At 40.0% G+C, this 27,607-nt stretch overlaps 1 protein-coding gene across 1 annotated transcript; it reads left to right on the top strand.

The window, feature by feature from the left end:
* The first annotated feature begins 1,456 nt into the window (after positions 1 to 1,456).
* Positions 1,457 to 27,471, top strand: ip6k1 (inositol hexakisphosphate kinase 1). Its single transcript, XM_054617280.1, is given in 10 exon segments — positions 1,457 to 1,657; positions 16,138 to 16,383; positions 17,716 to 17,861; positions 17,967 to 18,093; positions 22,828 to 23,068; positions 23,289 to 23,470; positions 24,368 to 24,543; positions 25,747 to 25,980; positions 26,881 to 27,253; positions 27,256 to 27,471. Coding segments are annotated over 8 exon segments (1,605 nt in total). The 5' UTR covers positions 1,457 to 1,657; positions 16,138 to 16,383; positions 17,716 to 17,744; the 3' UTR covers positions 27,411 to 27,471.
* Positions 27,472 to 27,607: the final 136 nt, after the last annotated feature.

The raw sequence follows: 27,607 nt of genomic DNA, 5'->3' as shown, positions 1-27,607 counted from the left end.
AATTAAAAAACTTTTTTTCTTTAAATAAATAAATAATTTCCATTTCCTACCCTAGAGTAGCTTATGAATATTTACATTTAACCTGGGTCCTGTACATTTCCCCGCTGCAGGACTAATAAAGGATTATCTTATTTTATCTAATCTAATCTTATCTTATCTTATCTTATCTTATCTTATCTTATCTTATCTTATCTTATCTTATCTTATGATCAGTTAAAAAACAAAGAAGTCATGAGAATAAAGTTATGCCTTATATTAACTAATGATAAGCCCCTATTTGAAAATGTCAGACTTTTGGATAACTCCTTGTGTTAGTTTCAAGGTGCGTTTTGTGGTTATTTTCATGTTATGGCAATTGCTTAAAATTGACTGGGTAATTATAATTATAATACATTTATATGTTATATATTCATACTTATAATAAACACTAATGTCATTACTTGTTAGTTGCATGACACTATTTGATAAGAGTTGCAGTGGTGGTCTAGTATTTACTAGTTAGGATGTAGACTTTTTCTAGGTTATGATAACCTGTAATTACCTTTTCATAACATTTAAAGAACCAGTAATTACCAACTAGTTAGTAATGGCTACTTAGTAGTGTATGTAACTTATTTTAGATACTCTAATTAGCAATGCATTGATGCACTCTGTCACAGTAATGCAAGACTGGAAGGAACTATTTTTCATAATAAATACTTTTTTATACACCTCTAATATACATATTAGTGGTCTATATATATATATATATATATAAAACATGGAGAGTACTATATTTTTTCATACATTTTTATGTATGTTGTATTTATCACCTAATTTGCATACAATAAAGATTTGCAGTTATATATTGGCACAATGTATATTGCAAGGTTGCATACTGTAATGCAAATGATATAGTACGTAATTCTGTTTGATTCTATTTATTTCATTTTGAATTATTCCATTCACAATATTTCCCCAATGTATATTGCAAGGTAATATAGTATATATATGTATTGAATATACATATATATATATATATATATATATATATATATATACTGCAAATTATATAGTACCTACTTTTGTTTGATTTGTTTTCTTTTATTTCATTTTGAATTATTCCATTCACAATATTTCCCCAATGTATATTGCAAGGTAATATAGTATATATAAATATATATATTGTATATATGTCTATATAATGCAAATTATATATTATGTAATTTTGTTTGATTTATTTTCCTATTTATTTCATTTTGAATTATTCCATTCACATTTCCCCAATGTATATTGCAAGGTAATATAGTATATATTTATATTGTATATATGTCTATATAATGCAAATTATATATAATATCATTTATTTTCTCACTTTAACTAAATATTTAATTGAGTTAAAAAGGTACAGGATACAGGAGGTATTTTAGCCGCAGTACCCGCCGCGGCCTGAAGGTGGCGCCAAATCTCCCTCCGTCATGCAAATGACCCGCAGGAGCCGAACAGGCTGCGTTAGCTTCACGGTGCTGACGTTAGCCTCCTGGATGTTTACTCCGCCGTTAACGAGCTCGGATACCGGGGACCGACATCCATGAACCCATCCAGGGTCTCCAGAAGCTCACACACAGCCCCGTGACATCGACACACAGCCCCCCCCCTGCACCGGGCCTCCCTGCCGGTATGTTGTTACCGTGACAGCGTCAACACCGCGCTGTTAGCTAGCGTTAGCATGCTAGGCTAGGCTAGCTTCTCTTAGCATGCTAGGCTATTCTCAGTGACGGACTTTTTTTGTTTTTGTTTTTTTTTAATGTGTGTGTGCAGAGGCTGTTTATGATTGGATATAAGTATCTGTATTAAGTTTAAAACATTTATTATTAAAAAAAAATGATTAAGATTTTAGCATGCTAGCTTAGCGTGTTGCTAAGGTCAGTGTGGACAGCTAGCCGCTAAGCTAACTAGCATGGTTAGCTGTAAACGTGCTGTGTGGCAACTAGCCTCTCTGCTGCAGGACCAGTTGTGATGCTGGTGACATTGGGAGCTGCACTGGTCTCCTGTTGACACCTGCTGGGTTTGTTTTATTTTAAATAAAAATTAAATTAAATACAAAAAGGTGTGTTAGCTTTGAAGCTAGCTGCTAGCTGAGGGGCTACATACAGATGTGTTATTGTTTGACAGGTTTGATTTGCATGGATTAGGGAGCTTCCTGCTGCCATGTGTTCATACAGCTCTGCAGAGGACCGTGATGTTAGTAAGTAAACAGGCTGTCAGGGACCAGTGGTGCAGCTCTCTGGGTGGACTGGTTGGCTCTACCACTGACTCACTGACTGGTTTTATTGGCATATATGCAAAGCTGTAAATCTTCTGTTCCTCACCTGTCAGCTTGGTTCATTTGTGATTGATTATGACTGTTTTTAAAAAGTATATTCAACATTTGAGAGGAGAAAAGACTTCCTCTCTGTCTGCCTGGTTTCCCTCAACATCAGTGGATGTCAAGGGCAATTACATGATAACTAAGATCTATACTGTTTATACTCTCATACTGTTATTTTTATTATTTATCTGTTATTTATGCACCTTCACTGCTTCTTTTTGCACGTCTCGTTGTCCTAGTACTTGTACTCTGTGCAATGACAATACAGTTGAATCTAATCATCTAATCATTTAATCTAGCTTGTGCCTTTCTCTTGTTCAAATCTCCACCTCTTCTATACTGGAGTTGTGTTTTTGTTGGTCCCAAAATATTCAGTGCTTTAAAGATGCAGTGTTTGTGTATCAATTTTACATTTATGGTGATTAAAAAAAGGAGTGTTTTGGTCACATCTGGCCAATGCATGATCAGTTTAGAAAGGTCAATATTAAACAAACCTATAATTTCTTTTGGCCTATATGCAATGCTATAGATCCTCTTTTCCTCACCAGTCAGCTTAGTTCATTTATGATTGATTAAGACTGTTTTTAAAAAGTATATTCAACATTTGAGAGAAAAAGACTTCCTCTCTGTCTGCCTGGTTTCCCTCAACATCAGTGGATGTCAAGGGCAATTACATGATAACTAAGATCTATACTGTTTATACTCTCATACTGTTATTTTTCTTTTTTTAAATTATTTATACTGTTATTTATGCACCTTCACTGCTTCTTTTTGCACGTCTCGTTGTCCTAGTACTTGTACTCTGTGCAATGACAATACAGTTGAATCTAATCATCTAATCATTTAATCTAGCTTGTGCCTTTCTCTTGTTCAAATCTCCACCTCTTCTATACTGGAGTTGTGTTTTTTCTTTTGGTCCCAAAATATTTAGTGCTTAAAGAGTTTTAAAGATGCAGTGTTTGTGTATCAATTTTATATTTATGGTGATTAAAAAAGGAGTGTTTTGGTCACATCTGGCCGATACATGATCCGTTAAGAAAGGTTAATATTAAACAAACCTATAATTTTTTTTTGGCATATATGCAATGCTATAAATCCTCTTTTCCTCACCTGTCAGCTTGGTTCATTTATGATTGATTATGACTGTTTTTAAAAAGTATATTCAACATTTGAGAGGAGAAAAGACTTCCTCTCTGTCTGCCTGGTTTCCCTCAACATCAGTGGATGTCAAGGGCAATTACATGATAACTAAGATCTATACTGTTTATACTCTCATACTGTTATTTTTTTTTTTTAATTATTTATACTGTTATTTATGCACCTTCACTGCTTCTTTTTGCACGTCTGGTTGTCCCAGTACTTGTACTCTGTGCAATGACAATACAGTTGAATATAATCTAATCATCTAATCATTTAATCTAGTTTGTGCCTTTCTCTTGTTCAAATCTCCACCTCTTCTATACTGGAGTTGTGTTTTTTTTTGGTCCCAAAATATTTAGTGCTTAAAGATTTTTAAAGATGCAGTGTTTGTGTATCAATTTTACATTTATGGTGATTAAAAAAAGGAGTGTTTTGGTCACATCTGGCCGATGCATGATCAGTTTAGAAAGGTCCATATGTGTGCCAATGATTATCCAGTGTATCAGATTGAAGTGATGGACCATAAATCAAATCCTTATATCTCTATTTTCTATTCAAGGGACATAGCTTGACCACTCCTCATTCCTTTATCGTCTCAACAAAGTGGAGGAATAAAAAAAAAATCCTCTTCCAAACTCTCAAGTCTCTCTCGTGCGGTGTCTTCTGCTGGAGGTAAACAAACCTCAGCCAGGCTTGGCGTCTGCACCTATAAGATCAGCTTGGCGTCTGCTGTCCCCAAACTATAAATAACAAATAATGTGTGACAAAGTTCTGTCGGCTTGCTGAAGTGTAATTTAGACTTTAGTCTATAATTTGATAATTTAGCCGTTTCCAAGCAAACAAACAACATCTAGAGCACTTTGACTCAAAACATTGAGTCCTCCGTTCTGACTAAAGCAGCTAAGAAAGTCTTGCCTTTGGTTTGAATGGAGAAGGACATGTAGGTTAGCTGGCTAACTTTGGGCTTAAGCCTGGATTTTGATCCCACAAAATGTGGTAAATCCTGCAGGATCCTAACATGCCACCAAAGACGACATATTAAATTATTGTTATACCAACAAGAGTCCATACCGGTTATAAAACAGAGCTTCTGACAAATAGTGTTCAGTTACCGTGGCAGAAATCAATATGACTTCCTGTTGCATATGAAATAAGCTGAAATGGTTTTGATAATAATTCTCAGTGTAGACTGTTTTACTAATTGCAGCCCTGAGGAACATGAGGTGACTTGATGAATAGAAAGTCTTTATAGCAGAAATCCGGTAACCCGCCGTGCAGTTATGACAGGCAGCAATCAGCTTATTCATTGGAAAAAAGCAAAACCAGTATTCCGACAATCAAAACATGCAACAAAAAGACATCTTGATTCTGTACGTTTTAATTCAAGGTTATAAGCTTTTTAATCGTCTGAATGTTTGGAGCAGATCGACACTTCTGTTGCCAACATGTGCACATTTTTGATGACGCGGCTGTAAATGGGTCCAAATACCTCGTTATTATTTTAACTTTTCTATTTATCTGCACTGTCTTTGTGATGCTTGAACATTTATGGATTTCCCCTCTGGATCGATAAAAGCTTATCTTAAATTAATACTTTTGCAGAGATAATAATGTTTCATGCTGTCAGAGAGGTATCAATTCAACTATATGTATATAGCTGAGCTTGTAGTTTGGAGTGGTGTTGTACTTGACTGTATTTTATCAGTAATATTTTGCACAAAAAGAAAAATATCGACCATTATGACAAAAACCAAAAGTTTCAACTAAAAACTAAAATGATTTGAGTCCATTGTTGACATTGTTGTATGTTGTGCCTTGCTGACATGAAAATCTCATCAGCTGACTGACATGTCGTGAGTTTAGGTTGCCGTGGTTACGCCACAGTCTTCGGTTAGTGGTGAAAAAAGGAGCCCAGTTGATAGCCGAGTGTGGTCTTGATGGTTGTTTAGACGGTTCTGAGCCCTTATTATGATTGTGGATGGGACGGATTGGTTGTGTCTGTGTGTGTGTGTGTGTGTGTGTGTGTGTGTGTGTGTGTGTGTGTGTGTGTGTGTGTGTGTGTGTGTGTGTGTGTGTGTGTGTGTGTGTGTGTGTGTGTGTGTGTGTGTGTGTGTGTGTGTGTGTGTGTGTGTGTGTGTGTGTGTGTGTGTGTGTCGCTCAGCAGCTGTTGATGTGTGTCAGGGGACGTGGGCAGCAGCTGCATGTGTGTTTTTGTGTTTTTCCCAGTTGTGGTTTGTGTTTTTTGGGACTGACAGATGTGTTCGGGGTTTCTCTCCCACGGGGCTGCATGATACAGAGAACGAGCCGGATCTCATTTCCTTCACCACTTCCTCCGTTCCTTCCCTGCCTCCTCGTGTCTCCTTTGGTTAATAGCGTCCTCTGTCTTCATCGGCTCCTCCTTTCCTTCATTACTTCTTTCTTTACTTCCCTCACTTTTATGTCCTCCATCATCATCCCATCGTGATTTTCTTGCTTTCTTTCTCTCCTTCACTTCCTTTCATTCCATGTTCCTTAAATAGCTCCTTCTTTCCTTCATTATGTCTTTCTTTCCTTCATCTTCATCCTCAGTTCCTTTACAACCTTTTACTTCACTCACTACCTCCTGCCTTCCTTCTTTCATTACTTCCTCCTTTCCTTTTCTGCCCCATTTTCTTTTTCCATTCCTCCACCTCTTAATTGATTATCTGTCACACTTGAACCAAGCTCTCTATCTTCTTCTCATCTTCTTTTCCTATAGTTGTGTGTGTGTGTGTGTGTGTGTCTGTGTGTCTGTGTCAGCAGTAGCTACCTCCAGCCCTTATTTAGCATCATTTATCCTGGTTATGCTACACTTCACTAATGCAACCACTTAGCAATAACACACACACACACACATGCACACACACACGCACACACACATAAAAGCTGCTGAGTTAAGACATGATGATGGGAATAATGATGACGACGATGTCTTTGCTCTTGCTCAACTCAAAATTGAATTTTTCACATTAAAACAGCACAATGTTGGATTTTAGATTTAGAACACATCCACCTGAGATTAGAACATCGACCTGACGTTTTTAAATTACATTTTCATATCCAGAAAGTGTTTTATAATTGTATTCTCTGTTAAAATGTTGAAATGCATAGCTGTATCTACACATTGTCATTTCTTGCAGTAGGTGTATCTTGAACATACGGCTGCAACTAATGATTATTTCCTCAATCAATCAAACAATCATTTTGAGATCTAGAAACATAAATGTCTGAAATAATCCCCGTCACAATTTCCTGCAATGTCTTTTTTAGTCCAACTAACAATCTTAAACCCAAAGATAGTAAATTTATTAAAATGTTAGATGAAGAAAATCGGAAAACGTTCGCACATGAGAAGCTGAAACCACACATTTATTTTTTTTGCTGAAAAAAGTGTTTAAATAATTAATAGACGATCTCATAATAGTTGCTCAGGAATGCGGGTTCTGACGATGGACTAATCAACACATTTTTGCAGCCCTACTTTAGAATAGATCTGGTTTTAACATCACAGTACACAAATCTTCTTGCCCACTGAAGATTCAGTATTCGTCACATGATGGTTACACTGGGACTTCTTCATGTAATATGCAGTAAGTCATGGTCCATTATACAGACAGGAAGCATTTCATCCTCCCACATGTACACGCTGCAGCTGAAAGTGGTTCTTCATTTTCTGGTAATCACACAGAATTGTTATTTCGGTTTCACCTCATTGTTCAGTTTGACAATGTGTTCATATTAGGGTTTTATATTATTTAGAGGCGTTATTTACCGATGTGACGGATATGTTTGGTATTGTTTTGAGGCAGCACAGAAGGAGTGGTGGAGTTTTGTATGAACATGTTGATTTAAAGAGTTGTTTTATCTGTTAAATGACCTAAAAACAACCTGTTCACGACTACTTCCATCTCAGCCACACTTGTCACCATCGTTGTGGCCGTTTTTCTGTTGTCATTTCTTTGGGTCATGGGCCAGGAAGATGAAATTAACATTCTTAGTTTCGCCCACAAAGTTCTGATTGGTTGGTTCATTTGTTTTTAACAGCTGTAACTTCTGCTGTTCAATACTTCTTCTGCTCATCCCTTTTGGCTGAGATGGACGGCATAGAGCTGGAACACATGTCTTTCAGTTTGATTAAAGACGTACATTTTATTAGGATACTGTTATTCTAAAGTAATAATAATTTTCCAAAAGATCTGGTGGGTTTTTATGCATGCAAAAACAGCAACAAATATCCGAATATCAATATTGAAAACCAAATACCAACATAACAAACAAATATTGGAATATTCAGGTCCAGCCATATTCAGCCCTTCATATCTGTGTTCATCACTTTTCGAAGTTCCCAGTATGAAGCCAGTGTGGGTTAGAAATGTGACCCGGTTCAGTTGTTGTTCTCGAGTAAATGTGCACCTGCAATGTGGGTCAGTGTGAGTGACCTCTGACAGATCATAATCTGATTACCTCAGCTGGTTTAAATGCAGGTGGAAAAGGGATCTTTATTGATAGTAAACACGTTGGTCTCCTGTGTAAAATAAGTGTTTGACAGGTGAGAGACACCTTTAATCAAACTACTGTCTGGAGCAGAACAGTGCTGAAACAAGTTAATGTGAATTGATTTAGATGGTTTATGTTAGTAATTGATTTATCTATCAAGTAAACAAACGAGCATTAGCTGGTTACAGACGCTCACATGTGAGCATCACTCATCAACTGTGAATTCCTCTGGACTGTTGCTCAGACGAAGTTTAATCACATTGGGGTTAATGAAATCGTGCTCATCATTTCTCATTAGTTTGAATGTTTAACGACTAAACAATATACTGATTAATTGAAAAAAGTATATGTAGATTAATCTAATCTGTCTATTCTTGACAGTTTGAGCACAGTGACTAAAAGAAAAGAGTTTAGTGGGATAACATAAATAAACTAGAGTTGTCTTAGTTGTGTGGTTTGTGTCTCAGTACAGTTAATGCATGTCTCCTGTTTTCTCCCTGATGTTTTGGTTCAGGAGAAACTATTCCTCCTTTTTGATTCAGTTTGATGTTCATTAAAACTGAAGTAAGCACCTGCAGCTCTTCACATAGCTACCGCACTGTGTAAAAGGGACAGAAATAGAGATACGACTGTCAGGAGCAACAGTAACAGTACTAGTAGTTGTTAAAGTAGTTCCATGTAGTGTGGCTGCAATAGTGAGACAAAGAAAACATAAATATCCATTGGGATGAAGACGGATAAGTTTAGGTATCAGGATCTGTGCATATTCTAATGGATCGGGATTGATTCTTTCTTTACTGTATTCTTCTATGTTCGGTTCTGTCCACCTCAGTCTGCTGTTGCAACGAGACTCTCCTTCGCTACAGCGGTTTTCTACAGTGCTAGAATCTCGCTGCATATGTCAGGAAATGTTAGAGATTTCTTTTATTATATAAGTGTGAATATGAAAAGTTGTTTCGGTGCAAAAAGTAATGTCTGAGGGACTCTGAAGGACTCGGAATCAGGGCCAAATATACTGAAAGAAGCATTGAAAATACAAGGTTTTACATCAAAATGCAGTTTAGATTTCTGAAGAAAATAACCACTTAAGTCCTGTGTTTATTATTAGGGTGTGATTTTATGTAATGATTTCTTCAGACAGTGTTCCATAACGTGCTTAAAAGTTCTCTATATGAAATTTAGAGAATTCATATACAAACAACTATTGTATACGTAAAGATATAGTGGAGTAATGTCTGAGCAGAGCAGAGAGAAAACTCTCCTGTCTTAAATTGTAATCCGGGCTTTATTGTGCTTTGTTGACATAGTGTGCCTTCTAGTGTGTTAGTGCATGTTAGCGTGTCCTGACCTGGTTCACTCTGTACCGCGCTCACACAAAGTCCTCAGGAGGAGCACCGGGCTTTGGAGCTAATTTTACATAGTGACCAAACGGTGGAATTACGATTTCCAGGGTTTGTCATGTGACGCCATGAGGCCCAAACAGACTTTCTCCCGTAGACTTACAAGGGGAAAGAGACTTCTTCTCTTTTGTATTTTTCAGTTAAGTCAACTGCCCAGTTCAAACACATGAAGAGTGGTTATTTAAATCAAATGGTTCTAAAAGTTATAAAAGGCACTTATAGCTGATACTTCTACCTTCCTCCGTTCATGCGAGTGAGAACGAGGCTGGACAGAGGGCTGGGAGGCGGAGTTAAAGGAGACTCTAGTGTGCTTGCTCTATGGGCCCCGTAATGAGGAAGATCCGGGTATTTTCATCTGAATTCTATACTCGGAGCATGAAGCAAAAAAAGCTTGACCTTTTTTTGCTTCATGCGCCATTGACTAACTTTTATAGGAATGGACAGGGTGCCGCCTCCGACACTGTAGACAGTTTTCTATATACATCCATGTCTTATACTGCATTTACACTTGAGAAGAATTGCAAGAATGATTTATTTATAAATTCTAATAGCACATTTCTTTTTGTTTTTGGAATCTTTCAAAATGTCCTAATAGTTGTCTGACAAACCAGATGGTGATATGCAATTAAAAAAAGACCTCTCCGTCCCCTTTAAACGTCTCCTACAAATGATATACGAACTGTAAATCCTCAGTAACCCTTTAGATTCAACACTCGTGCAACTCAATGCCAAACTACGCACTTCTACTCTTAGATGTCCCTGGAAGTCCTTAATTGGCTCTATCTGTGACTTACTGAAGGACAGAAGGATTCCCACACACACACACACACACACACACACACACACACACACACACACACACACACACACACACACACACACACACACACGGTCAGTCGGTCAGAAATAGCAGCTTAATCAGTCCGTTGGTGTTGTCGAGCCGTAGCGAGCCCGCAAGCTTTGTCACAGTGATGGCTGATGATGTAAGGTATGCTCACACAGATCCTCTAAGCTGATTGGCTGGCTGCTCAGGTGATTCACCACAGCGGGACGATTAGAGGTTGGGTTGTTTGTCTGTTAGTTTGGACGGCGACCGCCTGCACTGCCTCCTCCAGTTTCAATCGGAGAGAAGACGCATCTGATTGACAGGCGATGGTTTACTCAGCTTTGATGCCCAACGGAAATGATGCAAAGGAGGCCGCTTAGTTGCAGTTATTCCTAAAGTGAATATCTGAACATATTTTGCGACCCTTTAGCCAACTCTGCAAGGACTGGACGCTGAGAATTACTGATCTACACAACATCAAATCCACAGACAATAATGACATTTTTACATAGCTCACAAACCAAAACACAGTATGAAAGCAGCCCGCAGCCTTAATACTAACAACAGACTACAAAATGACTTGTATTTGTAATATTTTGTAACGTGTGACGATGCAACATTTCATTTATTTCTTATATTGCTATCAGGATTAGAAATGCTGTAATGTTATGGCTGATTATTAATCTTTTTTTTTTTTTTTTTAGACTCCCGTCTCTCCCTCCACAACTCAAACCTTTGTTTTCCTCAGAGGAGCTCAGGTCTCTACCAAACAAAGCCAAACACTGAACAAAAAAACATGGAAATAATGGCGTGAAAGACTTAATAATGTTTGAATTTTAGCACTAATTACATATATTTTCCAGGATATTTTTGCCCACAGTCATCCAGTGTACTAAGGGGATTTTCCTTTGTGTGAGTATCTAAATGAAATCACCAACAGACAATAATAAAGGAACATGAGCATATTAATATGAGTCAGTATTGAGGTCAAAATGTTGTTTTGATCGTCGTGTCCTAGGAGGAAGAGAAATTGAAGTAGGGGAGGAGATTAAAAAAGAGACGGGATGGGAGTAGAGGAGGGGATTTGGGGAGAGGGATGAAGGACACAGGAGGAGGAGGAGGAGGAGGATAGTGTGCATAGGAGGCAGCAGGGGGAGGCGAGTCGTCCTTGACTTTGCCCTCCAGCAGCCTATTCCCAGCCCTCTGCATCGTACGCCGCATACAGGACGCCGCCCGCTGGAAACACACACCTGTTGTCTTTGTGCCAGGAATTCACCGGAGACACATATAGACGGACTAACAGAGACGAGACCACCGTACAGACGGGTTACCGAACACCAGCTGTTCACTTAATACCCCACAACCTACCTCTGTGTGACCAGATACCTTTTGATCTCAGCCAGCGGCCATGTGAGGCTGTACTGTACTGTACTGTACTGTACTGTACTGTACTGTACTGTACTGTACTCGGGCACGGCGGCGCCTTGAGCTAAATGCTAACATCAGAATGCTAATCGTTATAACATGTTGATGTCAAGCAAGTATGATGTTTACCAATGTTCACCATCTTTGTTTAAGGGCTAAACACCAAGGCTCAACATTAATGGCAGTCCCTAATTACATTTTTCATTATTTATTGGTGGTTATCGTATAACAACAAAAGGATAATTTAAATGCTTACTTGCCGTTCAGCTGATTGATTTAATCTTTTCCCGGTACTGTGCATGTGCAACTCTCAACAGAGGTGGGAGGGAAGCGAGATGACTCAATTTTCCAACGTACTTTATTTATAGATGACATTTAAAAACCCAAAAAGTTGATCAAAGTGCTGTACACTTTCTAAAACAACAATGCAAAATATAAGATGGCTCATTCCAACATCATTTCTGGTAAAAATATGTGTTTAATTCTATTTTTCTTTTTTTTAAATCAGCAAGCAAGTTGCTACATTTACTAGATGGGCAAGAGGAGAGCTGGTTTACGTTAGCTGGTCTGGGTCCTGCTTGGAAAAACAAAAACGGAGCTAACAACTAACTGAGCAGATTTAATTTCAGTAACATTATGATGCATTCATGCTCTGTTCAGAAAAAATCTATATAAGAGGAAAGGTAAATTATAACGTTCAAATTCAATCTTGTCAAATATTTGGCTAGAATAAACACAGTTGTTTGAAGGGGATGTTTTCACAGCGATATAAAATAGGTATAAGAGGGGGAAATATGACCTGTTTAACTTTTTGTGTATTTAATATACTGGTATCAGATTGGTAGATGAAATCGGCCGATACATAGGTCCGGGTATCAGGAAGGAAAAATTGGTATTAGAACATTTCTATACAACATTTTTAGTGAAAATATATCCACCATTAAATATTGAAAGTCTTACTTAATGACCTTGGCACATCCTGAGTATGTGAGTATTCAGCTGGACCACAGACCTGAGACTGTGTGTGTGTGTGTGTGTGTGTGTGTGTGTGTGTGTGTGTGTGTGTGTGTGTGTGTGTGTGTGTGTGTGTGTGTGTGTGTGTGTGTGTGTGTGTGTGTGTGTGTGTGTGTGTGTGTGTGTGTGTGTGTGTGTGCGTGTCACATTTTGAAGTGTCAGATAGATGGAGTTTGTTTGTGTGTGTACTTGAGTGAAGAGAAATGTGAGAAGTCATGGATCATCGGCGTGATTTCATGGATCCCAGAACAGATGTGACCCGATGTTTACTGTTTGCTCCAACTTTAGAGTTCATAGCTCGTGGGAAACACTGTGTACTGTGTGTTTGTGCGTGTGTGTGCACACACTCCAGCCTCCATCTGGGGCTCATGCGTGGTCATGCTTGGATCGTGACCCGAGATCAGGCGGCTAGATGTTGAATTTCCATCCTGGCTGAATGCGTGCTGTGAGAAGTTGTGGTCGCTGCCTGTGACGTGGTCCCAGTGGGAGCGTGTTTCTAGTAGAACAGAAAACATAAAATCAATGAGAGAATTGAGGTTCTATTGAAAAAGCAGTCAGTAACTAATCTCAGTGATAAAGTCACAATAAGAGCATTTCAGTGGTTCTCGTGTCCAGTTGCTTAACACTTGTTATTGAGACACTGAATGCTAGTTAAGCTTGTGACTTTGTTCATGCCCAACATTTTCATCACGGTGGTTAAAAACAAGGTCTTGTTTTTGTCATTTCGTGAAGCAGCATGTCTCGGCTTTGTGGGGAGATTCATCCCATTTCGTGTAGATTGCAGCCTTTTTAATATACAGTATTTACATGATGTAATTACCTCTCTACTGTATAAGTATACAGGAGAGGTAGTATGTAGTTTCCCTTGCGAAATACATTGCATGTCCACACTAGGGCTGCAACCAATGATTATTATCATTAGTACTTGATATATTTTAAAGAAAAAAAATATATATATAAATAGTGAAAGAAGTGATCAGGATTTTCCAGAGCAAAAAAAAAAGAGAAATTCGCTTGTTTTGTTTCAGAAACAGTCGAAAACACAAAGACGTTTATTTCTATAAAAAAAAGGAAAAACAGCACATTTGAGAAGCTGGAATCATCAAATGTTTGGCATTTGTTTGCTCAACTGATTATCAAAATAGCTGCAGATTTATTTTCTTTCAATCAATTAATTGGCTGAAAAAAATTTGCCATTGCTAATGCTACAAGAACTGTAATATAAGGCTTTTTAACATTCAGGGAAAATGAACAAAGGCTGCATATTTAATGAGTGATGAGATTGTTTAAAGGTCACGTAGTAACTGCATTGATAACGAGAGGAGATGCATCAGAATCTGTCTGATTCAGCTCCGCAGGCGACTGATTGATCAGTGACATCGTATGTTAATCAGAGCAGCCAGGTGGAAGAAATTAAACCTTTTGGGTTTGGGAAAAGTTGAGACAAACAATATAATCAGTCAAAAATCAGCTGGAGATGTGTGTGTGAGTGGGGGGAGAAACTAAACATTGCTCCATGACTGAGGTTAGTTTAACGTTTGTATTGATCTGATCAGCTGGACTTTATAAACACTTTCTTGGGGAAACTCTAAATTTCCAATGAAACCAGGCCTGAAATTTTAATCCATTTATATCACTTTTTTTTTTTTTGGATCACATCTATTGAGTCTGTATTTGTCAGCTCATAGTTCAAACGGTGTGTGAACCGTATGGAGGGTGTGTTTGGCCTAACTCCATTATTTTTTGAGCCCACATCGTGATATCATCATCAGCGGGCGTCGTGCCTCGCTGCAGCCTTGACATTGACCAGATGATGCCTTCAGAGACACACACACACACACACACACACACACACACACACACACACACACACACACACACACACACACACTTGGATACATAAGCAGGCTGTGACGTCATTAATGGTTCTTCCAATCCTCTTCTTCTTCTTTTGTTCCTCCCCCCCTTTCGTCTCATGTCTTCATGCAGGCGAGGATGAGTCATTTTGGGGCAGCTTGGAGGTGCATTATGGGAAAGGATGATTAGGGACAGGAGGTGGTGGAGAGGGGGGGATTTGAGGAAAAAGGCACGGGAGAGGAGGATAAACCAGGGAAAAGTATAGCCAAAAGTATGTGGACACCTGAGCACTTCACCAATATGTGATAGCTGAACATTTATTCCAAAACAATAAACGTTAATCTGCAGCAATAAGATTTATCTTCAGTAGAACGAAGGCGACCAAACCATGAAAAAAAAACTGAAAGTGCACTGAAGTATCTGGACTGTGGTGTCCACATACTTTTGGCCACCATGACACCCATCATTGTAAATATGATGCTTTTTGTTTGGAGATGTCTTTGTTAAACTTCATTAAACTGGATTGTATGATTTCAGATACCTTTTTGTCGTCTAAATGTGATAAATTTCAAAGACAAGAAAATCATCTTGTGCGTACATTTGCATTTTAAACCTCAATTAAAACTGTACATGTTCTCCGAAATGAATTCACATTGTTTTAGAAACCAGCTCCGATACATTTGTGTGTTGTCTTCAGCTGTTTGATGTGATGATCGGCGTCGTACTCACATTGTCATCGTCTCCGGTGTCATCGTTTCAAATGCTAATCATTTATATATTTTTTTTTTTATTTTTTTTTCATTTGTGATGTTACTCAGCAACAGACAGGCTTTGATTTCATTCTGTTTGTTCGGGTGGTGACCGCTTATTGGATAATCAATTCCTATTTACTGACAATGAGTTTCTACATCAGCAGAGGGCTGGCAGGACATCTGTGGACGTTACAACAAAAAACAGTGGATTATATTATAGTTGTTTGGATGTAAAGTGTATTCCAGGAAGTTTAAGGTCCCAGTTGATACTCTAGGGTTTTTAATTTCTCCAAACAATACCTATTATTAATTATTTCCCTTGTTTATGAGACAAAGCGTCTTTTCTGACCCTGACAGTGCTGCCGCTGCTTTGTCCCACTCATTGAACTACAAAGAGAATGAAAATATGTGTGTGTCTGTAGTTGTTTATTTGTGTGTGTATGTGTGAGACGGTCAGGTCGAAGCTGACATGCTGAAACATTTGTGGTCGACTGTTTGTGGCGACATGCCCAGAAAACTGTGTGTGTGTGTTATTTTTATAAGCTGGTTCAGACTCCGTTACATCAGACCTGTTGTGATGAGACTGTTTAGTGCTGAGGGAGCACACAGTGTAACATCGTGTGTCAGGGATCTTTTTTTTTTACCCCAAATGGGTCTTTCAGCTCACAGTTTTTTGGGTTTTACAGCCCAGTGCAGGACGCTAAACTAACTTCATACATTGGTCACGCTGGTGCGCTTAACTTTTTCATTTTGGTGCATCGAAAGAAAAGTTTTAACTCTGTTTCATAACCAGTTAAAAGTTCCTGACGCTAACTTTTAAATTTATATTAAATGTGGTGTTATTTCCTCTCTCGACAGGAAGTGGTGACTCTTCCTTCCTGACAACCTGCTCCGCCTGCCTTCCCCCTACTCTGCCCCCCCCCCCCACAGTCCTGATCGGGTCTCGGTGCTGCCCGTGGTGGATCGGAGCACTCTGATTGGAGGCTTTGCGAGGTGGTTTTTCGGTCTGGCGCCGCCTCCCCCGGGCCGGCGTGCGCTCCCAGCAGCCCGTGGTGCCCTGCGCCCCCCCCTCCCCGTCACTGCACACCAGAGCCCATGCCCAAGGTAAGACCAGGACCAGGACTACTTTGATGTGTTACAGTGGAGATCCAAGTCCGTCAGTTGGAGGTCATAGAATTATTTTTCAGTGTTCAAACCCGTAGTTTGGTTTCTTTCTAGCAAACAAAGAGTTGTGAATATGAACCAGAACACGAGGGAGGAAGGTTTTACATAATTTACTTTGATTTATAATCAAAAGCAAAGACATATTTGTAATATTTTAGAAGAATAAAAAACTTTAAAGAGACCTTTTAATATTAACTTTTGTCTGGTAAAACACCACAGCTTTCTGTGCATAGATTAAAGAAGTAACAAAGGACAGGAGTACAATGCACAACAATTACTTTTTGTTGGCAATGCAAAATCTTGAATCTTGAAAAATGTTTACTAAATATGTATAGAAAAGATTAAAATCATGCAGGACATAAATAGAGCGAGTTAAAATAAAGGGCTGAACTATAAAAAAAAAAAAAATAAGATTTTTGGTATTGTCAGTATTGCAAATAAATTAACTGAAACAAGAATGTAGCAAATGTATATTCATAATGAGAAGTAATAAATATGTGTAAACAGTTCTGTAAAACAGTAAACAGTTCTGTAAAACAGAAAGTAAAGTACATAAAGCTGAAGCTTAAGAGAAAGATGTTGTTTGCTTTGGATTTATGTGTTGGAGGTTTAATTTTAGCCCAAACTGCAGCGAGCGCCGGCCGGTCTGCACATAAACATGTCTCAACAATAAGTGAAATGTGTCCGTGGCCCTGAGTGTCAAACACTAAGAAGGCAAAAGCTGATGCAAATGTCTCGTCAGATTTGTAATCTTGTTTTCTTATTTTTTGGGTCCGATAGTTCCAGATTGAAATAATGCATTTGCCGGTTTTAGACTGTGCAGCTGCTTATGTTTAGACACCATTTCACATTTGAAGATTTTGAGAAAAAAATAAAAGGTTTTGTAGAAAAACGTGGACATATTTCTCAAAGTAAGGTGTTGAAAAAATTTGTATCTTTGTATTGATTGATTGATTGATTGAAAAACTGTGTTATTCCAAATGGAAATTGATTCACAATCCGGTGTAGCATCAAAACATTTTAAAACATATCTAGCCATAGTAAGAACTTCTGCCTTAACATAAATATGCACCTTAGGTCCAGTCACACGAGAAAAATAATTGGTTTGAACGACATGTTGAAATTAAAATGGTTGGCTGAGGAGGTTTCCGAAGCTATTCACCATCTGACGAGCAGTTAAGGACGAAGTATAGAGGCAGCTTTACTGTGAAACAAGAGTCCCGATTCGTTGTCCCTCACACCCCTTTCATCAATCCTTCTCTACCTTGGCAGGAGGAGGCGCGGTGCGTCCGCCCGGAGCCATGTGCCTCCCTCACACCAACATCATGGACAACAAGTTACAGGGGGTGGGGCAAGGGGGAGGGGCTGCACTACGACCACGGCCAGGAGGCGTCCCACTGGAGCCCTTCATACACCAGGTGGGTAGAAATGACCTGTGAAATGCTGAGATAATGATAGAGCTCCATGTTGATGATGTAATATGATGTATTATTTCATATTTATGTGTGTGTGTGTGTGTTCAGGTGGGAGGACACACCAGTATGATGCGCTATGATGACCACACGGTGTGTAAGCCTCTGATCAGCAGAGAGCAGCGCTTCTACGAGTCTCTGCCTCCAGAGATGAAGGAGTTCACTCCGGAGTATAAAGGTCAGTCACAGACTCACTGATGTTTATTATTAGCGTTAGCCATGGATGAGGGCTGGACCTGCTGAGGAACTCCATATATGAAACCCTTTGTCTAACGTATCACAACACCCTGTTGTCAGTATTTTGGCTCCGTACCAAACATATTGATCCTAGAATTGTCTGTTTTGAGGCATGTTGTTTTTTTCAGTTGGTTTAGTAAGTTTGCATTCACACTCCGATCAATTAGAGTCACAAAATCTGGATAATGTAACCATCTCAATTACTCTCTGTTGTCCATTTTGATCTTCAGCTCATTTGCTGACTAGTTTGCAATTCTCTGCGACTCATTACACTTGTTGTCGAGTGGTTATAACTGACTTGGGGTCGATGGGAAACTTGTCTGTCGTGGCTTTAATAGTTAGTGGTTTTTGTGATAATTAATATACGAAACTTGTAGCCACTCTACATTGTGAACACACATTCTCAGCCGCAGTTTCTTTTACTGTCAACGTCTGTCTTGTTGATGCCAATTCACCGCAGCCACAAAACAAGATTACTTTAAATAAATCCATCTAATCTGACTACAGATCATCACTCAATTAGGGATCTTCCTAACGACCAATTTCCAAGACGTTTAAACAAAGTCAACTATTCTCAAATTTGAGAAAACACAAAGAAAACAGTCCAAATTAATCTATAAGGTTAAATATTGTATAAATTATAATACCACATTTTTCAGTGACCAAATTGTATTTTAAATACGGTTGAAATCAATAATCCAGAATGCGTAATATTTGATGAGACTGTGGTCTAAGAGGAGTCGTGGTTTGGCATCACTTATACTGTTACCGTTATACAGTATGTTAGCGTGCAAGTTTCATTACCTGCCACCTGCTCTTCCCCACATTTATTAAATCAAAGGTAAATGTAATCATTTCCAAAATTCAGAACATAGTCCGCTTCAATCCATATTTATTGGATTTAATCTTTTTCAAAAACAACATTTTCACCCCGGTCAAAAACAGTTTCCTTCATGCTCCTGTATTAACAAAGTCCTCTAGCATTACAACACCATAAATAACATTCATATAACACAACATCATATTTTCCCCATCTTTTTTTTGTGTTATAACGTCATGAAGATGACAAACTTTCGAAGCTTCATTCGGAAACGTCAAAAGAAGCTTTGAATGTAAAAAAAAAAAGAAGACCTTTAGTACAGCACTATAGCTGCTGGCCAATCCAGTCGATCCTGTGAGAACCAGACTCACTTATGATCCCAGACGCTTTTGGAAAGAGGAATTGGTGGCAGGAGGGGAGAACATTACGGGGTGGAAGTGAGTCAGCACCGGCTGATGAGTTCAGATCAGAGGAGATCTCCACAAATACAGCTACGGCATATGTCAATATGTTATTTAAATGTGTACATTCATAATAATATGTTTTATTGACTTGTACTTCTGGTGCTGACTAGCAAGGGTAACTTCTATTTTTCTATAACTAGTCCACTAATTGTCCCCCAACCCTACACACAAAACTTCCACTAACATATTGCCGCACACAAACAATATAATATTAACGCAGTAAACAGCACCGCAAACATTCATAATGCATAAATACACACCTGTCTATAATAAATGTTATAAAAAAAATACAAAGACCAATTCAAAGAGCTGCAACACATCTAAAATATATCATTATTTCTCAAATTATTCATTGTAGGATTAAAAATGTTTTGAATAAAGTGAATAACACCGTCTGGCTTGCTGCTAGAACGAATAGTTTTGACTGACATGTTGTATAAAATATGAAAAAAGCCAGCGAGGAAGACGGAGGTAAGGATGTTTACTGGCAGTGAAGTGGTTTAGCTGCTCTGCTCTTCATCACCGGGCGCATACTGTAGCTGTTAGCCCTAGAATAAAGTGAATAACACCGTCTGGCTCTTGCTTTTGCTGTAGTTACGGACCCAAACACACTCTGACAGCCAGCGAGCGCGCACACACACACACACACACACACACACACACACACACACACACACACACAGACACACACACACAGACACACACACACACACACCTCATCCATTGCTAAAATTATATAAAAGGTCACATACATGTAGTAAACTATGTAAGAGAGGACATGAGGACAAATGAAAGGTAGGTTGGGAGAAGAAAGGAGAGTTTAATGGTGGATGGAGCAGGTGTGGCTGATGACATTGAAGATGGCTCTGTTCCATTTAGGTGTGCCTTTAAGTCATGACAAAGAGCCAACACACAAAAACACCACAGCCCTGACACTGAAACACTTAATGGAATGCGGCCATTATTATAATATCTTAGTTTCATCTCTCCTTGAGATAAAAAAACAGTGCAGTGCTCGTTTGGAGCGGGACAATTCCTTGGCCCCTGGAGCCCGAGAGCCGGTCGTCGCTCGTTGACTTCAGGGAAATGAAGAAGAGTTTAGTTCTAATGTCAGCATATCCAGCATCATGCAGCAAAAATGAACTGAAGTCAATGATCTGCAGCCTGTTAAGACTCAACCGATTCAGTCTGCAGAGCTTAAGCTCCGCCCCCTGCTGCTGCACAGATCGCCGTTTACTTGTAAATTCATAGTTTATCAATATTGAAGGTGTTGTGTTTCCAAATTGCACCAACTTTGACGCTGCATGTCTTTGGGTCCCCAGCAATAAACTCGCCAAGTGTGAAGTAGATCGGATAGACAGATTTTCAAATATGTGAAGGACACAGACACACACACACACACACACACACACACACACACACACACACACACACACACACACACACACACACACACACACACACATAGATTCCTTGACTTATATTTACGTGATGCTTCTACAGCGCCACATTTTGACCAAATGGCACCAAACTGTTCACGGTCACTCAGACCTCATGTATTTAAATATGATGTCAACAATTACATCAAAAAATTAAGTGGAAATATGAAAAACCAAACAATAACATCCCATCTATCTCTAGCTCACTGAGCTACTTTATACATTGACCTTAAGTTTCCAGTTTGTCTGTATTCCCAGTTTCCACCAGTTCACCTTGCTGGTGTTGTGGGTCCCATTGCCATGACAACAGTGGTCCATAAGAAGTTTATATTTAGCCCTGGATCTCTGCCCACTACCATTGTCCTTCTGATTAAACAGCAGACCGACAGACAGACAGACTGACTGACTGACTGACTGACTGACAGACGGACAGCTGCCCAGGGACGACATTCTTAATCTGTCAAGGTTGTTTTATCCAGGAAGTGTTTGACATTGTCAGATCAAATTTCCAGTTTCCTCTGGACGTGATCTTTGGGGTTGATCTTCCGCCATTGAGCAAACTGACGGTGAAATTAGATTTGGACAAACAGGGAGGATGTTCAGTGTCTCACTTAGCGGGGATGAGATGCTCTACTCTGTTTGGGAAGCTAAAAAACAAATAGCTTAATGTTTGAATTACACAATTTCTATCTGGGTATTTAATCTATAAACAGTTTCTCAATTGAATTTTAAGAACAGTTACCAAATATTGATGTACAGACTAACACCGACTAACATCCAGCCTTTGTCTCTAGTGGGAAAGGTTACAAATAGCAATCATTAACGAGACATATGACTCTGCAGCAGTCACAGGTATTTATCGGCTCCAGCTCCGATTGGCAGCGATGGAGACATGACAACCAGGTTGACACGCTAATGCTTCTTTTGCTTTCATGGGAAATTGAAATCCGATTCAATCCAAAATAAAACATTGACTATTATACAACTTACAGGACCTTCTCTCTCTCAAACATATCTTAAAATATGCTGCAGGTGCTCCAGGTTACTGAAATTAATTGCAATATATCCCACATTATGTAACACATTGTACTTTACCAGATCAAAACAGGGTGCAACACATCTACATAACAACATACTTGTTCCAAATGTTTTAAGGTTGTTCCTACTTGGCTTAATATAGATTTGCAGATGTTACAAATTGCGAGTTTTATGTCTTCTCCACTCACGCAGAAGAACTTCCATGTAACAGGATGCTGTGTGTGTGTGTGTGTGTGTGTGTGTGTGTGTGTGTGTGTGTGTGTGTGTGTGTGTGTGTGTGTGTGTGTGTGTGTGTGTGTGTGTGTGTGTGTGTGTGTGTGTGTGTGTGTGTGTGTGTGTGTGTGTGTGTGTGTGTGTGACTGTACTGTGTGCAGCAGCTGACACTGTTTGCATGACGAGCGTGTTTTAGGTGTGTGTGTTAAATCTATAATGCAGCACATTTTTTTTTAATCGACCACTTAGTCCATGTTTATTTGCATAAAATGCTAAATGCTCCCTCAGTGGATTTGGACCTGACAGATCTGCTGGATTTATAAACCAACAGCCTGTTGGATGTTTTACTGTGGAACCACTGAGAGCTTTTTATGGCAGCAGGTGTAAAAATAATTAGAGGTGATCCAGTCGGGTATTGTTAGACATGTTGACACACAGACCTGACAACACAATGAGGCCCGACAGCACCTGATTAGACCCGATGTAATTTAGACCCGGCCTCGACCTCGATTTCTAAGAACTGAGGAGAACTTTTACCTCTGTTTGGGGCTGCCACTTTTCTAAACTCTGCTGTTTCTAAACAATGGAAGACATTTCCAGTGTTTGGTTATATATCTCTGTCTGTCTCTGCATTGTAACAAATATTTTTCTGTTATTTCTAAAACATCCTCTCTGTTTTTTTTTTTGCTCCGTCCTGTCAGGTGTGGTGCTGGTTTGTTTCGAGGGCGACTCGGACGGCTACATCAACCTGGTGGCCTACCCCTACGTGGAGAGCAACATGGAGGGGGGCACGGCGGAGCACGAGGAGCGCGACCCCCCCGAGAGGGAGCAGCCGAGGAGGAAACACTCGCGGCGCAGCCTCCATCGCTCCTCCTCCTCCTCGGAGCACAAGGAGGAGCGTCCCGACAGGAGGGAGTCGCACGACACCGAAGCGTCTGATACGTAAGATCGTATGAAAGGAGGAGAATTTGAAAAATAAGCCAGTGGTGAAACACTTAATCTATTAGTTAGTGGACAGGAAATGAAACAATTTATAGTAATAATAAAAAATGTATGTGATTTACACAACCCTTTAAATCCAGTGTAGATACAAATGTTTGAACAAAAGCTAACAACCAGTTGATTTTCTTTATTAATGATCTTCTCCTCCTCCTCTGTGCAGCCTCGCAGAGCTGAAGAGTCCCCGGCTCGACCCAAAGATCCACTCAGACGTTCCCTTCCAGATGTTGGACTGGAACAGCGGTCTGAGTTCAGAGAAGATCAGCCACAACCCCTGGAGCCTCCGCTGCCACAAACAGCAGCTCAGCCGCATGAGGTCCGAATCCAAGGACCGCAAACTCTTCAGTATCCTTCCTATCACATCCACTGTTTTGTCATTGTACAAAAAATAAATAAACGAAGGTTCAAATACTAGATTTTTTTCCCACAGCTTTCAAAACTTTAAAAAAACTGTAGAAAAAAACAATTAATGGACCTTACGAGACGGTGACTTTCATCAAACTTTCCAAAGTCAATATTAAACATGACCAATATTATGCACAAGCGAATGCTGTGTCACCACACCTCAATGAATTTATCTTTAGAAATTATGATTTTCTTTTGTTTTACAGAGTCACTATTGTAAAAATAGTGATGCTGGCTAAATGATATTATCCAGGAGAAGTCGTATACTGCCCACAACTCTGATTGGTGGTTTTAGTAGGCGACTGTTTTACTAGTCAGGTAGTGGAGTTGTGTACCAGTTCAATATCGGGCCCTGAATGTAAATGTCAGTGAGACTGTGAGGAAGAGGAGCGGTCTGAGGTTATCGGGTCAAAGGTCATGTTTTGATCTTCACCTTCAAAGAGAACAGCTGCCTGGCAAACACAGCTGAACACTCTCTGTCCTCAACACGGTCCATCTGTGTCTGTGACTCACCAGGGCTTCTCTCTGCAGATACAAGGTGCTTTTTCCCAGTTTGAGGAAGTTGAGGAAGCAGGTGTTAGGAGTGGTCATTTTTAAGCAACATCATCTGTCCACTGTCACACCTCATTTATACGTCACGGGTGCCGAAAAGATTTCCTGCAAAAGAAGCTCACCCCGCTTATAGCTTCCTGGCAGGCCTCCTCGCTCCTCTAGAGAATGTGATTTGAGCTGTCGTGTTTCTCTAAACCTCGTAAAAAATCTCCAGATAGTGTTGAGACCATAAATAATCCGCTTGACAAACAGAAATTTGCTCCTTAACTGCATCGTTTGAACCAGAGTTTCTGCTGCTGGAGAACGTGGTCCACCACTTCTCGTACCCGTGCATCCTGGACCTGAAGATGGGCACCAGGCAGCACGGCGACGACGCCTCCGAGGAGAAGGCGGCGAGGCAGATGAAGAAATGTGAACAGAGCACCTCAGCGTCGCTGGGAGTCAGAGTCTGTGGCATGCAGGTAAACGACAAAGCGCCGCTCAGACAGCGTCATCAAATACATTACAGCGTCAGTCCGGATCAAGAGATGATCCGCCTGAGGATGTAGGGGAAACAAAACAGGCTCATTTAGCTACACAACATTTATCCATTTGTGCTCGGGTAAAGTGGGCAGAGATGCATCATGATATTAGGATTCCTAATGCACGCTTAGAAAACCCAAACAGCCATAAAAATATAGTCTTTATTCCTTTTATATAGATTTTACTTTTCTAATTCTATTCTAGTTTTATCTCTGGAGAATAATCAGATGATGTATTGATACATCTTATGGTATACTACTTATAATATTTCTGCTACTGCCAATACAACCTATTGTACTGCCATTTCCGCATGTATCACTCCCTCTACTTATACAAATAGCACTAAAGGTACTAATTAAACTGTCAAGCTCCTCCTGCTTCTAATCATGCCTATAATAAGTTGGTTTATGTACATGCACACACACCCCTAGCAATACATTGTCAATAGTGGTGGGAGGAATACTCAGATATTTTACTTGCAGTATGTAGAAAAAGCAATACCAAAGTGAAGAAATACTAGCTCTGCCTTCAAAATGTTGTAAAAAGTACAGAAGTACTGGCATTAAAATATACTTAAATTACAAAACTGTTTCAGCTGCAACACTAAAGTGATAAACACATTAATGCATCAATAATTATAATCCAGTAATATAATATCATATATATATATATATTTAGCCCCAAACATGTGTGATATGTTTGCTACTTTAAGTTGCTTTATATACTGCTGGGTAACCTATCATAATTCATAAGTTGATTATATTTTCCGTTTAGTTTGGATTGGCAAATTAACTTGTAACGAGAGCTGTCAAATGAATCTAGTGGAGTAGAAGTACAATAATAGAATTGAATAAAATGGAATTCCTCAAGTAACATACAAGAACCTCACAATTGTTAATGTACTTAGTTACTTTCCACCACCGATTGTCTGAGCTGATATTTAGGCTCTAAACAGAAGAAGATGAGTAGAAAAATGAACATTAGATTCTTCTAACTTTAGTCTGATTTTATTTTGAAAATCCTTCTGCATGTGCAGCATACTATGATGTATTACACTATAAATTATTCATTAAATGCACCTTTAAAGTGACGGTATATATATAGATCTAGAGTGTGAGCAGTTGAACTTTCTGTCCCTGCAGGTGTACCAGCTGAACACCGGTCACTACCTCTGCAGGAACAAGTACTACGGCCGCGGCCTGTCGAGCGACGGCTTCCGTCAGGCCCTCTACCAGTACATGCACAACGGAAAGGGTCTGAGGCAGGACCTCTTTGAGCCGATCCTCAATAAGCTTCGGAACCTGAAGGCGGTGCTGGAGAGGCAGGCGTCCTACCGCTTCTACTCGTCTTCACTGCTCATCATCTATGAGGGAAAGGTGAGTCAGAAAACACTCTGAAGGTTTTTAAACGTGTGATTTTGTGTCAGAATAAATCTGCTCTGTGATCATGTGCTCATCAGTTGGATCAGAGCTTGTTTATTCTTCAGTGAATCAGATAGCTGTCATGTTCTGTGTTCATAGCTCAGAAGTGTCTCTATAAAAGCGAGAGGTGAATTCCAGACGAGGTTTGTTTACATTCTGCAAAAGTAACTGCAGCCAAGTCTGGATAACCGACCTGTTTTATGGTAATGTTACAGTTAAAATTATACACAGGCACCAAACATTTTAACCTCAAGTTCCCAATAGGGCGTTAATCCTGCAGCACACTGACATGTTGATTCCCAACCAAACAGTCTCCAGTGCAGCAACGAGGATGTGATCCCTCACTGGCTTTGTTGGAACTGTTTGTTGGAAATAAACTGATGTAATAAACCTTCTTCATTGAAACATAAAATCACAGCTGTGTGACACATGACGATGTCTTCGACCTTAAACCCGCAAAAACAAAAGACACAAGTTATGAACACAACACTGACATATCGTCACCTTTTAAGTAGAGAATGGTGAGCTTGTTAACAAACAGATGCTTATTTATTACAGTCAACCATCCTGTCTTTACTTGAACATAAAGATTTACTGTACTGTCCTTCTGCTCCCTCCAACTACGGTGGAGTTTATTTTGTTATGTTGAAATTGTCTTCACATCCCAACCATAATCAATAAATCAAATGCTCAGACAAAAAATAAGAACAAAAATCTGATATCTGTGGCTGTCACAGAACTGTAATAAGCCTGTAATATCACCTGCCTGTCCTACTACCTGTGCACACACATTAAATAAAAGGTTTTATGAAGCTGATGTTTCCAAACTGATCACGACTGTGTCTCTGTCTGTAGGAACCTGAGGGCCCCTCAGTCTTCAGCTCTGGGCAACATGCAGCGATGCACCTGAAGACCCCTGCGGCCCCCACAGAGCCCCACCGTGGCCCCGGCCCCCACGCACCCCCGGCCCCCGACGCTCCCTGTGAAACGGACATGAGCCAGAACCCAGACCCCGGGCCACCGTCCTCTCAGGGACCTGGACTGATGGCCAAGCCCTCGTCCTCCCCTCGTCCTCCCCCACAGGCCCCGCCCTCCAAGTCAGACTGCCACTTCTTCCACCCTCCTCTCCCCTCGCCTCACCCACATCCAGACTCCTCCTCACCTGCTCCCGGCTTAATTTCCTTCCCCCCTCATCCTCCTGCTCCCGCCTCCCAGCCCCAGCAGCCCCCCTGGTGGACGTACGTATGATCGACTTCGCCCACTCCACCTTCAAGGGTTTCCGCGGCGACACGGCCGTGCACGACGGGCCGGACCGGGGCTACGTGTTCGGACTGGAGAGCCTGGTCCAGATCCTGGAGAGTCTGCAGGACGACAACTTGCCGTAGCTCGGAACACACACAGACACACCACACACACCACACACAGACACACACACACACAGACACAGACACAGACACACACACACACAGACACACTCACACACAGACACACACACAGACACACACGCACAGCTTGTTGTTAGTTCAGGTCGTACATCATTGCAGGTCGTGCCGCTGCGTTTCTAAGCATCAAGACGGCTGTT

This window comes from Anoplopoma fimbria, chromosome 17 (genome assembly GCF_027596085.1).
Source record: "Anoplopoma fimbria isolate UVic2021 breed Golden Eagle Sablefish chromosome 17, Afim_UVic_2022, whole genome shotgun sequence".
In the NCBI taxonomy this organism is placed as follows: Eukaryota; Metazoa; Chordata; class Actinopteri; order Perciformes; family Anoplopomatidae; genus Anoplopoma; species Anoplopoma fimbria.
Note: the sequence above shows the minus strand (reverse complement) of the source record. Positions and strands in the feature narration are given on the sequence as shown.